The sequence below is a fragment of the Chlorocebus sabaeus genome, chromosome 22 (genome assembly GCF_047675955.1).
Source record: "Chlorocebus sabaeus isolate Y175 chromosome 22, mChlSab1.0.hap1, whole genome shotgun sequence".
Lineage (NCBI taxonomy): Eukaryota > Metazoa > Chordata > Mammalia > Primates > Cercopithecidae > Chlorocebus > Chlorocebus sabaeus.
Window position 1 is genome coordinate 20,237,734 of NC_132925.1, and position 13,744 is coordinate 20,251,477.

A 13,744-nucleotide genomic window follows, 5' to 3' on the forward strand; every position below is an offset into this window, starting at 1 on the left:
TTTTATACAAAAATGTTGAAGGAATAGTACATTGAACACCCTTATGATTCTTTGATCAACTGTTAACACCTTTTAATACCACCCCATTTCGTATGTATATATGTACATATACCTGTATATGTACACTTTTGTCAAACCTTTCAAAAGAAGCCTACAAATGTGACACTTCACCCCTAAATGCTTCAGCATAAACCTCCCAAGTATATGAGCATTCTCCTGCACAACTTCAATGCCATTACCCCACCTAAAAATTTTTGTAAATCCATCATTTGTCATACAGATCATACCCCAATTTTTCAGTGTTCCCAAAGTATCTTTTGAAGTGTGTTTTTTCTTTCTGATCCATGATCCAGTTCATGGTTCACACATTGCATTGTCTGTTACGTGTCTTTAGTCTCACCCTGTGTGCAGCAGAACTCATCCCCCCACTCCCTCGCTTCCCTTTTCTCTTCATGATGAGTGAATCCTTTGAGTCCAGGTCAATCATCCTGCAGACTGTTCCACATTCTGGGCTTGTCTGATAATTGTCATATGGTATTACTGTACATAAAAATGTGAAAGTATTAAAAAGAAGCTGAGGTACAGGGGTTGTGGGTGAGTGTTAATAATACTATGCTCATTTTGCCTTCAGGATCCAGTTACAGAGTATTACAAAATATGTAGGGAAACCCAACAATTGCCTAGTGATCTTGGATATTAGGTATAGGATATGGTGCATTGAATGAGAATAGTTTATGAATATAGGTAATAGTGTTAAAAATCTGAAAAGTAATATACTCCATTTCAATAGAAGATACGTTATTGTAATGATTTCTATGTTGTATGGAACTTTTTATTACATTTATTATATTACTTTTAAATCATTGCAGGATTATCTGTTAATAAAATATTAATTTTGCATACAATTAAAAGCCTTTAATATGTAGTTTACTTGTTTATAGATTAACCTCTGTTTATAGCTTTTAACTCAAATAGTTTTATTTAGAGTTGAACATTTTTAATAATTGGGGTGGTTGTTTCAAAACAACACCTGTTTTGAATTACATTTACTTAAATTTTTTTTTCTTTTAATGCTCTTTGTCTCAAGTCATCTGTTGGTTACTGCAACACATATGTATTGTTTAAGGGAGATTGTTTCACGGAAAGGATTGGCTTATATACAGTCTCGACAAGCGCTGAATTCTGTAGTTAAAATTACATCCAAAAAAAAACATCCTGAACTCATTACCTTCAAGTATGGAAATAGCAGTGCTTCAGGAATAGAAATCTTGGCAATTGAAAGGTAAGATTTTCCTTAGGATGATATTACCTGAATTACTGCAGTTCACTATAAAGAGTTTGTTTCTCTATTTTGGGGAATGGATGGTGGAATAGGATAGGTGAACCACTTTTAGTGTTTCTTATTATCTCTTCCTCCCCAGTCCTTAGCCATATGTGGTTTAGCCATTAGCACATGATTTGAGTAAGTGCCATAGCAAATTTCATAAAGTTTCTGACCCAATGATCCTTATTGTTAATCTACACCAGTGCTGCACTAATTGCTGGCTTGCAGTGAAACAAGAAACTTGTTTTAGAGTATGTCAATATTTTTATTTTCCTTCACAGAAAAGTTCTTGTTTTGACAAACTGTCAGTGAACTAAGCAGTGTGCTGGGTGATACAGGTAATTCACAGCCTGGTACAAGCCCCCCCCTTTATCTCATTGTGGGTCACTAACAGTTCACAGACTGGCCCAAGGGCTGTGGACCACACTGATATTGATACTAAACCATTTTTAAATCTATAGATAAAAATATGAAGCCTAGAGTGGTTGAATGACTTCCCAGATCCTGACACTTAGTTTGTGACAGATCCAAATATAGCCTTCCTGACTCCTGATTTGTGGTTTATTCCACCTTGCATCAGTTCAAGTTGTTCCCCTCCTGAGATTTAGGATTACACTTCTTGTTTACAGGAGTGCTTGGATAAAGAGTAAGCTTAAGGTAATATCGGAGCACTTTTAAATAATCAACTTCAATTGGAAGGGGAAATTATTCAGTTTCTTTGATCTTGTACTGACAGGTAGCAAACATCATGAATCTGTACTGTTTTATGTACTTTGTTAAAAGAAAATAATACCCGATTTGTAAAAAAAAATCACTTTGTGGCTTTATATAAGAATAAATATTTACATAGTGATATTTTCAATTGATAAAAATGTAAAGAATATGTCATTCTACTTCTCTGTTAACACATTGATGAGTATCATCTCAGATTTTTTAAATGCATATGTTATTTATTAAAAACTAGATAAATGTGATACAGGCTTGTTTTTGTGTGCTGATTTTTTAAGAAAACAGTATAGTGTGCTATATTTACATTTTAATAAATATAAATTTTTTTTTTTTTTTTTTTTTGGAGACAGAGTCTCTCTCTGTTGCTCATGCTGGAGTGCAGTGGTGTGCGATCTTGGCTCACTGCAAACTCCGCCTCCCGGTTCACGCCATTCTCCTTGCCTCAGCCTCCCAAGTAGCAGGGACTACAGGCGCCCACCACCACACCCGGCTAATTTTTTGTATTTTTAGTAGAGGCAGGGTTTCACCGTGTTAGCCAGGATGGTCTCGATCAACTGACCTTGTGATACACCCGCCTCGGCCTCCCAGAGTGCTGCGATTACAGGCATGAGCGACCGCGCCCAGCCCAATAAATATAAATTCTTAACTTTTTAATGGTAGATATTCTGTTATAAGGATTTCTCAGATTGATTTAGCAAGCCTCATGTTGATTGGCATTTACATTATTTCATATGTTTCACTATTAATCTTCTAGTGGGCCTTTAAAAAAATGTATATTTACATAGTTGTCCAATTCATCTTCTCAGGATAAATTCCTGCAAGTAGGTTCAGTGGGTCTCTCAGGTATACACATTTTAATATCTACTGATAAATTAATTTTAACCAAAGGATATTTGAATTATGACTTTGTCATGTATAGTAAAAGTTGAGAATTATGTTTGAAAGGCTTTCCCATAAATTTTGCTAAATAAATTGAAGTTTATTATATATAGATCAACATCTTTTTTTAAATTCAGAGTTGTGGAAGATAGTCTTAATAGTGGAAGATAAAGTAACTAGATTCTCCCTCTGCCTTTCTTCATTGATATTTATGGTTCTTTATTCTGCCTTGCATATGTAACATTTACAGATGATTTATACAGTGGAATTGTTAGGTTTTACAGAAAATGCTTTAAAAAAACCAAACAAAAAAAACACTATTTTTATTCTCCAAGAAAAGAAAATGGACGTTTAATCTATGGTGTTAATATTTTGTAATAGTTATCATATGTCTTGTCTTTTTTAAATATTTCAGACTTATAACACCATTTTATTATGTACATAACCCTCTGTAAAGTTTGGATAACTACACCTATTTTTTATGTAGGAATCTGTTTTGGTGAACTTAAATTACTTGCTTAAAGTCAAACTATTAAGTATTGGAATTGTCATTGTCTTTGGAATTGGATACCAACAATTCATATGTGATTTTTGTAGCTAATTGAAGGTACATCTGTATTGGTGTGTGGAATATTATATTTTTTATCTTGTGTTTTATCTAGCTATTACCTATATTTAATAATGGCTCAAAGAATTTTAGCTTTACACTGTATGAAAAATCACATTGCCTTTGCATTTAGGTTTTCTCTCTTTCAAAATAAGCTTTGGATTATGTTCAAATAAGCTATGGGAGTACATAGGAGGCATTTCTGCTGGCTTTGTGGGTTACGGAAAGCTTCCTATTGGAGGCGACCTATCAGCTGAGTCTTGAAGGGAAAGCAATGTATTAATATATATATGTGTGTATATATATGTATTTTTTTCCCTCCCCTTAGGTATTTGATTCCAAATGCAGGGGATGCTACTAAAGCCATAAAACAGCAGATCATGAAAGTTTTGGATGCTTTGGAAAGTTAATATAAAAGAAAATTATTTAAAAAGAAATTAAGACAACCAAGAGAAACATGGACATATACTTCCTGGTGAATACTAACTGGAGACCTTTCATTTGCTCATGGGGCTGCTTAAATAGCACGTCTGAGAAAGCGTAAATTATTATAATCAATCTGTGGACAGTAAACTTTTTAAAAATGTTTCTTTTGCATTTTGGTTTTATAAAATGATGTATTATAAAGGTCAGTTATTAAATTACTTTGATGTAACTGACCCTGTGCCCTTATGGGCTAAGTAAGGATACAGAATGCAGTTCTGTTTTGAAGAGCTGTTTTAAGGGAACATGCATCACTTTCGGGTTCAAAAACAGCTATACACGTACATATCTGCAGTGTCTTCACTGAAAATTAGAGATAGAATTAGTTGAGGAGACTTCCTTAATTGCTAGATTGTTTTACCCACTGAGCAATATCAGAAACTAAGAACATAAATAATTCACTCACTGTTTCTGTTCTTAAGAAGAGTGAAATCTTTTTAATGGAATGGTTGAAGATTCCTGCCAACTCAAAATACAGTACAGCTAGTAAAATGTTGAAACATCATTTTCTAAATCACCTTTGCTCCATTGGCTAATTATTTGGACACTAAATGCTTCAAAGATAAGAAACTTCATCCTAATGATTCTAAAGAGCAGTTGAAAGCATTAAAATAAGTAGGTAGGCTGTTAAGATTAACATTTTGGGGACAGAATTGTGTCTGTAAAAATGTCGTTGGTTTTTATTACAAGTAGATTATTTGATTTATATTTTAAAACAAGTGTTTAAGCCACATTGATTTGTCCTCATTGGGGATTATGGTCTGTAACCACAGTAATATCCACTTATATAAATGCCAAATAATCAGAGAGCTTATAAAGTACAATTGTTTTTGTCATCATTTTCTGAATTTCTTTCCCTTCTTTTGGTTTTATCCTCTCATTGAAGTTCCAGTGGTTTGAATTTATTTTTGGACACATTGTCTTAATGTACTGAAAATTGCTCTGCTGTATTTTGCAGAGTTCTTCATTTCATGTATAGTGGTCCATATTAGACACATTTGGTAAGAGAAATCCAGGAACACATTTAGGGCCATGGAATGATATTTTGTAAAATCCATTTGGGAAGTTGCAATACCCACAATCTGACATGTCCTAAAATGTAATGGATTATCTCTAAGGGGTTGATGGAAGAAATATTTAGATGTACCTGGTTAACAGCCAGTCATTTTGATTTACTTATGGAAATCAAGTGAATAGAAGGCAACATAATTCAGGAAATCTTATTCTAATATCTAATAGAAACAGTTTGAGTGGTTGAAGACATCTGCATGAAATTGCACCTGGGTGCATTATTTGGTATAACTCTCCCCTAAAACTGTCGTATTGCATTTTTCCCTTTTCTTGGCACCCCTTTAGAAATGTGCTGAAGTCTCATTTTTCACCCATTTCAGCCATGGGACATTTTTCATAATATTAATGTAAAGATGTTTGTGTTACTGTTTATAAATTACAATTGTAAATAAATTAATACAGTTTGCTCAAAACTTTGTTCTTAAAGACACTGTCTTTCTCTTTCTTTTCCCTATTTGCAAATCTCTTAAGACCGCAAAATTAAAGAATTGAAGGCATTTAGTAAGTTACCTACTACCATGAACTACACAGTTACAGGATTATTTATGACTATTAAACGAAAATACATTTCATTGAATGTTCTAGGCACTTGTGTAGCTCATCCTCCCTTCACTGGCCCACTGACCACAGAGCTGGGAATCACTCTGGGGTGGCCACCTCTCATGGGCTTTCATGATTGCACAGGTTGCAACTTTAGGAGGTTGTTATTTTTTGTATTTTCAAGAGAAGGAAACCAAGGCTCAAAGAAATTGAGTGAAAAGAGAAAGTATTCCTCTTATCTCCACACTCCCTGGAAATTATTTTTGTCTATGAAGGTATACAGTTATTTCTCCTGTGTAGGATTGATGCCATTTGCTCACCATTAATAAAACTTGGTCATTATGATAAATTTGTATTGACATACTCAGCTGTATTTGTCATTGTGTTTCACACAGGACCTTTAACTCTTTAGCATGATACTCTGACATTAGACTAACCAGCCATAAATTGGCAGTCCTAGTTAAAATTGATAGTTTGATGTGGGGGACCCCAACCCTGTAGGTTGAATGAGTAATGAATGTAGTATCTCAGTTTGAACATTAACATCTTGAACTTAACATATTTATTGAGGTATTCACATGCCTTAAAGTTCCCCCTTTTCAGTAGTTATTGGAATATCCATAGAGTTGTGCAACTCTAGTTCTAGAACATTTCGTCACCTCAGAAATACAGAACAAGTCTATACCTGTTAGTAGTCACTCTCCTTTCCTCTTCCCTCCAACCCTTACCAAGCACCATTCTACTTTCTGTCTCTGTGGATTCCGGACATTTCATTATAAAAGGAATCATACATTGCCAGCTTTTTTCACTTAATATACATATTTTGTTTTTCTAATTTTTAAATCACATCTAATTCTTCAAAACATATATATATTTTTTGGGTGGGGGGCAGTGAATGGAGTCCCACCGTGGCACCCAGGCTGGAGTGGTAAGATCTTGGCTCACTGCAACCTCCACCTTCCCTGTTCAAGCAATTCTCCTGCCTCAGCCTCACAAGTAACTGGGACTACAGGTGTGTGCCACCACACCCGGCTAATTTTTGTATTTTTAGCAGAGACAGGGTTTTGCCATGTTGGCCAGGCTGGTCTCGAACTTGTGACCTCAAGTGATCTGCCCACCTCAGCCTCCCAAAGTGCTGGGATTACAGGCATGAGCCACCATGCCCAACCTCAAAACATAATATTTTAAAGCTTCATTTGCATTGTAGCATGTATCAGAATTTCATTGTTTGTGGCTGAATAGTATTTTATTGTATAGATATAACTCATTTATTCATCAGATGGTGGACATTTGGGTTTCTTCTACTTTTTGGCTTTTATGAATAATGCCCTGTGAACATTTGTGTACAAATTTTTGTGTTATACGTTTTCGGTTCTTTTGGATATTTACCTAAGAGTGGAATTTACTGAATTGTATGTTAATTCCATGTTTAACTTTTCGAGGAACTTCCAAACGATTCCACTTTACTTCCCCACTGGCAATATGAGTGATTTCTCCACTTGCTTGCCAACACTTGTTACTGTGTCTTGTTGATCATAGCGATCCCTAGAGTGGCCACTGGGTACACCCGCAAGTTCACTAACTGGGCAAGGAAAAACAGGTTGCCCATTTTTCATATCAGTGGAGTTTGATGGAAAGAGAGGTACATTTTTGGAGTTAATTGTTATTATGTGTCAGAGACTGGAGAACATTGATTAAGGAAGCATTTTCATTTTCCTGATTGATGAGAAAAGAATTCAGCTATGGTCACTTACCCCTGCTAGAATGTTATGCAGTTTTATGTGGCATGCAGTGTGTTATGTAGTGCTTAATAAAATTTTTTTTTTACCAAGGACTTTTAAGGATCAAGGTCTTAAATCTAAGACCTGAAACTATAAAAATTCTGGAAGATAACATCAGAAAAACCCTTCTAGACACTGGCTTAGGCAAGGATTTCATGACCAAGAACCCAAAAGCAAATGCAATAAAAACAAAGATAAATATTTGGGACTTAATTAAACTAAAGAGCTTTTTTCATGGCAAAAGGAACAGTCAGCAGAGTAAACAACCCACAGAGTGGGAGAAAATCTTCACAATCTACACATCTGACAAAGGACTAATATCCAGAATCTACAACAAACTCAAATTAGCAAGAAAACAATCCCATCAAAAAGCCTGCCCATGGAATACTATGCAGCCATAAAAAAGGATGAGTTCATGTCCTTTGTAGGGACATGGATGAAGCTGGAAACCATCATTCTGAGCAAACTGTCACAAGGACAGAAAACCAAACACCGCATGTTCTCACTCACAGGTGGGAATTGAACAGTTAGAACACTTGGACACAGGGTGGGGAACACACACCGGGCCTGTCATGGAGTGGGGTGAGGGGGAGGGATGGCATTAGGAGAAATACCTAATGTAAATTATGAGTTAATGGGTGCAGCACACCAACATGGCACGTGTATACATGTGTAACAAATCTGCACGTTGTGCACATGTACCCTAGAACTTAATATAATATTAATATTTGGGTTCTTAAGTATAATAAAAAATTCAGGGCATATAAACAGTAAAATTGTGTTCTACCACAAAAAAAAAAAAGTGTGCTAAGAACATGAATAAACAATTCTCAAAAGAAGATACACAAATGGCCAAAAACATGAAAAAATGCTCAACATCACTAATGATTAGGGGAACGCAAATCAAAACCACAATGTCATACCATCTTACTCCTCCAAGAATGGCCATAATCAAAAAATTAAAAAATAATAGATATTGGCATGGATGCTGTAAATAGGGAATGCACCTATGCTGCTGGTGGGAATGTAAACTAGTACAACCACGGTGGAAAACTAGAGATTCCTTAAAGAATTAAAAGTAGAACTACCATTTGATTCAGCAATCCCACTGCCGGGTATCTCCCCAGAGGAAAAGAAGTCATTGGCTGGTCGTGGTGACTCACATGTGTAATCTCAGCACTTTGGGAGGCTGAGGCAGGTGGATCATCTGAGGTCAGGAGTTTGAGACCAGCCTGGCCAAAAAGGTGAAACCTGTCTCTACTAAAAATGCAAAAAATTAGTTGGGCATGGTGATGGGTGCCTGTAATCCCAGCTGTTTGGGAGGCTGAGGCAGGAGAATTGCTTGACTGCAGGAGGTGGAGGTTGCAGTGAGCTGAGATCACGCCATTGCGCTCCAGTCTGGGTGACAGAGCAAGATACCATCTCAAAAAAAAAAAAAAGTCATTATAAGAAAAAGATAACTTGCACATGCATGTTTATAGCAGCACAATTTGCAATTGCAAAAATATGGAACAAGCTCAAATGCCCATCAATCAACAAGTGGAGATATATATATGTATATATATGATGGAATACTATTCAGTCATAAAAAGGAATTAATGAATGGCATTCACAGAGACCTGGATAATATTGGAGACTATTATTCTAAGTGAAGTAACTCAGGAATGGAAAACCAAACATCATACATTCTCGCTCATAAGTGGGAGCTAAGCTATGAGGATGCAAAGGCATAAGAATGAGACAATGGAATGTGGGGACTCAGGAGGAAAGAGTGGGAAGGGGGTGAGGGATAAAATACTACAAATTGGGTGCAGAATGTACTGCTCAGGTGATGGGTGTACCAAAATTTCACAAATCACCACTAAAGAATTTACTCATGTCACCAAAGACCACCTGTTCACCAATAACCTATGGAAATAAATAAAATGAAAAAAAAAAAGACCCCCACAAATAATGGGCAGTTGTTTTGAGCAAAGTTTCAAAGGCAATTCAATTGAGAAAGGGTAGTCTTTTCAACATATGGTGTTGGAACAACTAGATACCCATATACAAAGAAATTAACCTCACCCTTTATATCTCAAACCTTATACAAAAATTAACTCAATGGATCATGCAGCTAAATGTGCAATGTAAACCTATAAAACTAATAGAAAACAGGAGAAAATTTTCATGATTTTGGGTGAGGCCATAGTTGTTAGACATATGAAAAGCACAATCCATAAGAATGAATCACGTCTATAATCCCAGCACTTTGGGAGGCTGAGGCGGGCAGATCACGAGGTCAGGAGTTAGAGACCAGCCTGACCTGCATGGTGAAACCCCCTCTCTACTAAAAATACAAAAATTAGTCGAGTTTGGGGGTGTGCGCCTGTAATCCCAACTACTCGGGAGGCTGAGGTAAGAGAATTGCTTGACTCCGGGAGGCAGAGGTGGCAGTGAGCCGAGATCGCACCACTGCACTCCAGCCTGGGTGACAGAGCGAGACTCCATCTCAAAAAAGAAATTAATTAAAAATAAATTTAAAATTTTTGCTCTGCAAAAGACACTTAATAGAAGGGAAAGACAAGCTACATACTGAGGGAAAATACTGTACTTGCAAAACATACCAACAAAGGATTTGTGTTCAGAATATATAAAAATTTTCACTACAACAATAAGAAAACAAAACAATGGGGAAAAGAAGCATTTCTTCAGAGAAACATGGGTGGCAAATAGGCATGTGAAAAGATCATCATTAGCTGTTGGGGAAAAGTAAATCAAAACCACAAGGAGCTGCTACTACACATCAGTTAGATTGGCTAAAATTAAAAACAAAAAATGACAATACCGAGTGCTGGTGAGGATATGGAGCAACTAGAACATTCATACATTGCTGGTGGGTGTACAAAGTGTTACAGACACTCTAGACAACAGTTTGGCAATTTCTTACAAAGAAACATACGTTTACTATACAACCCAGCAATCCCTCTCCTAGGTATTTACCCTGGGGAAATGAAGACTTACATCCACGCGGAAGAGTTCATGGTCATAACTGCTCTACTGTGCCACCTGTTTGCTGTTTGCTGTCCTGGAAACAGTAGGCCAGAGCTAGTGGCTGCCTCAGTACTTGCTTTTCTCTTCAGGTTGCCAGCTTTACTGCACAGGTACCTGTCTAACCCACGTGGGAATATTAAGTTGGTTTCCCAACATTAAGCAAGTTGTCCAAAGTCACATGGTGTGTCAGCACTGTTTTGAACTCAGGTCTCCTGATTTGCAGAGAACTGCATCAGAAATTTAAAAGTTCTATGTATCTATGCATGTATGTGTATATTTAGATGCATACACACTCTTTGACTCCTCGCTGTACACAGTTCTAACTCAATATGATAATTCCCAAGTTTGATCCTTTGCTTTCTGTAGTATCATACTCTTTCCTTCTCGGATTGCATCTACTCATAGATTTCTTCTCTTATTCTCTGCAAATGACTGCAGTTCTGATTTTCAGCCCCTAATTTCTGACTGCTGTTAGCATTTGCATATTGTGGTGTTACGAGGTATACACACACATACATACACACGTTTTCAAGCGCAGTCCCTGACTCCTATAGCCTTGTTAAGTCTTTTGTTAGAATGCCAGGTGTGTTAGGCCTCAGGGGCAGGCCCCAGGAAACAGAATCTCTCCACCTCTCCTGCTCTTCTTTTCACCTGCCCCAAGGCAGGACTCGAATCTTGCAGATGCTGGGTCTTAAAACTCTCCTGAGAGCTCCAGCGCTATCCCTTGGAGGAAAGAATGCTGATGACATGAAGTTCCCATAGAAGCCCAAGAGAACTGGGGTTGGAGAGCTTCTGGATAGCTGACCACGTGGAGGTTCTGGAGGGTGGTGTGCCCAGGAGGGCCTGGAGGCTTTGTGCCCCTCCTCCCATACCTCGCCCTACACCTCTTCATCTGTAGCCTTTGCAACATCCTTTATAATAAACCAGGAAACATGTTTCCGTGAGTTCCGTGAGCTGCTCCAGCAAATCATTCAAACCCAGAGATGGGGTCATAGCAACCCCAACTTGAAAGTGGTTGTCAGAAGTTCTGGAGTCCAAGACATATGGCTGGTGTCTGGTGTGTCTTCCTCAGGTAGACAGTGTTGGAATTGAGGAGGAGGATACCCAGCTGGTGTCCACTGCTTGGTGGTAGGGAGGAACCCCCTCACATTTGGTCACAGAATTCTTCCGTGTTGATGATTGCTGTGATGGTGATGTAAGAGCAGAGGAAAAACACGGAGAGTTTTCCTGGAACACATATCCACCTCTCCCCCAAAAACTGAGCTTACGTTCCCACAGTCTCAACTCATGCTATGAAGCGGCAGCTGGAGGAATGCTGACGGAAAGGAGAGACCAGTTAGGAAGTACCTGTAGCAGTCTCCCCAAGGTGAGCAAGGCCTACCTGTGGATGGTGGTGGTGAAAGGAGGAATCAGGGACATTTCAGGAGAGTAAGAAGAGCCCTGTCCCTTGCCAGAGGTGGGGAATGAAAGACTCGAAAGTCACTGAAGTGACTTAGATTTTCTTGGAGGGTTGGAAAGCAGGGAGAATTAGAAAACTGGGCATAAATTGCAGTGCCTGTAAGTGCTGGGTGGAGAAGCTCTTGGAGGTGATACACTTAGCTTCACATAGTTGAGTTTGAACTGATGTTAACACATGTAAATAGAGATGGTGGCAGCTGGAGATGTTGAAATAGGTCCTCTGGAGTAAAAATTAAAATCTGACTAGTAACACCCTGGAAATGGTCATTAAGCCTGTGAGACATGGGTAGAAATGAGAATAGAGACTGAAAAGGCACACCAGATTTTTAGCTGGGCTTTCAAGATCCATTTGGCCCGGTAGTTTTGTTTTTTGACCTATTTTCATATGTCAGATGAACAGGAACATGGAGACAAGGCAGAGCTGCTGCAGAGAAGGGACAGTGAGGGGAGTGGTGGCGGGTAGGGTTGCACAAACTTCACCCTTCAGCCAGATTCTTCTTCCATTACCTCTAAATCCTTTTACATATAGGTGAGGAAAAGGTCCTGAGGGTGAGGTGATTTGCCCTAGGTATTAACATCCCAGTGTCAGAGCCAGAACCAGAACCAGAACCCAGTGACTAGCTTTTCCATTATGCCCAGAAAGTTCTAAAGAAAGGTGTAAAAAACACACTTTCATTTAGCTTTTCCTTCTCTAGGAACACCCCTAGTGCCCGGAACACCCCTAGTGCCCAGAACACCCATAGTGCCCAAGTCAGCAGTTTCCCTGCATGTGACAGAGGGACAGTACCCATCGGCTTTTGGTCTTGATGACCTTCTCCTGGTCCTGCTTCTCTCTTTTTTTTTTTTGAAATGGAGTCTCGCTCTGTCACCCAGGCTGGAGTGCAGTGGCATGATCTCGGCTCACTGCAACCTCCACCTCCCATGTTCAAGTGATTCTGCTGCCTCAGCCTCCTGAGTAGCTGGGATTACAGGCATGTGCCACCACGCCCAGCTAATCTTTGTATTTTTAGTAGAGACGGGGGTTTCACCATGCTGGTCAGGCTGGTCTCGAACTCCTGACCTCGTGATCCACCTGCCTCGGCCTCCCGAAGTGCTGGGATTATAGGCGAAGTGCTGGGATTATAGGCGTGAGCCACTGCACTCAGCCTGCTCCTTCTCTAATGGCTCCTTCCCCGGCTCCACAGTCCCTCCTTCTTCTGCACGTGCCTTTCGCACTCCGCTTGTGTGTTCTCATCCAAATTCAGAGCTTCCTCTCAGTTAAAACTGCTGAGGACTCCTAAGTCAATTTCCGGCCCAGACGTCTTCTGAGCTTGAGGCTTTGGTCCAGTTGCCTACTGGGCATCTCCACCTGGATGCCACGGCTCATGCCTATAAGGCCAGCACTTTGGGAAGCCAAAGTGGGAGGATCACTTGAGCCCAGGAGTTTGAGACCAGCCTGGGCAACATTGTAAGAATCCATTTCTTAAAAAAATGAAATAATTTGCATGTTGAACAAGCACTTCAAATAACATATCCAGCCAGGTTTAGGACCACTATTAGATACAATATTATGCCAATAAACTTGGAAGTCTAGATGAATTTTTTTTTCACAGGTTGTCCGTGACCAAAGGTTGACCCTGAAACCTCATAGGTTAATGAACATAGCAGAAATTAAAAAGTTTTTAAAGGTCTTCCTGCTACAAAGCCAAGTCCAGATAGTCTCTTAAGCTGCAGAAAGACCATAACTGCTACGTATTTCCCCCCAATTTTTTGTTATGAAAGCTTAAAATTTTAAACTTCTACAAAGTTTTAATCTAGTAAATCTAGTACCATGAACAGCTGTATCCTCCTCCTAGATTT

At 38.7% G+C, this 13,744-nt stretch overlaps 1 protein-coding gene across 4 annotated transcripts in view; it reads left to right on the forward strand.

Moving 5' to 3' along the window:
- TBC1D23 (TBC1 domain family member 23) overlaps positions 1-5,506 on the forward strand; it is a 63,881-nt gene extending 58,375 nt beyond the window's left edge. For 3 of the 4 annotated variants that reach the window (XM_007986059.3, XM_007986061.3, XM_007986065.3), the window contains 2 exons: positions 1,088-1,282; positions 3,868-5,506. In XM_007986059.3, coding sequence (XP_007984250.2) covers positions 1,088-1,282; positions 3,868-3,949 — 277 coding nt within the window. In that variant the 3' untranslated portion in view covers positions 3,950-5,506. The remainder of the gene's footprint in view (positions 1-1,087; positions 1,283-3,867) is intronic. The other variant, XM_007986060.3, reaches the window with a different exon arrangement.
- Positions 5,507-13,744: the final 8,238 nt, after the last annotated feature.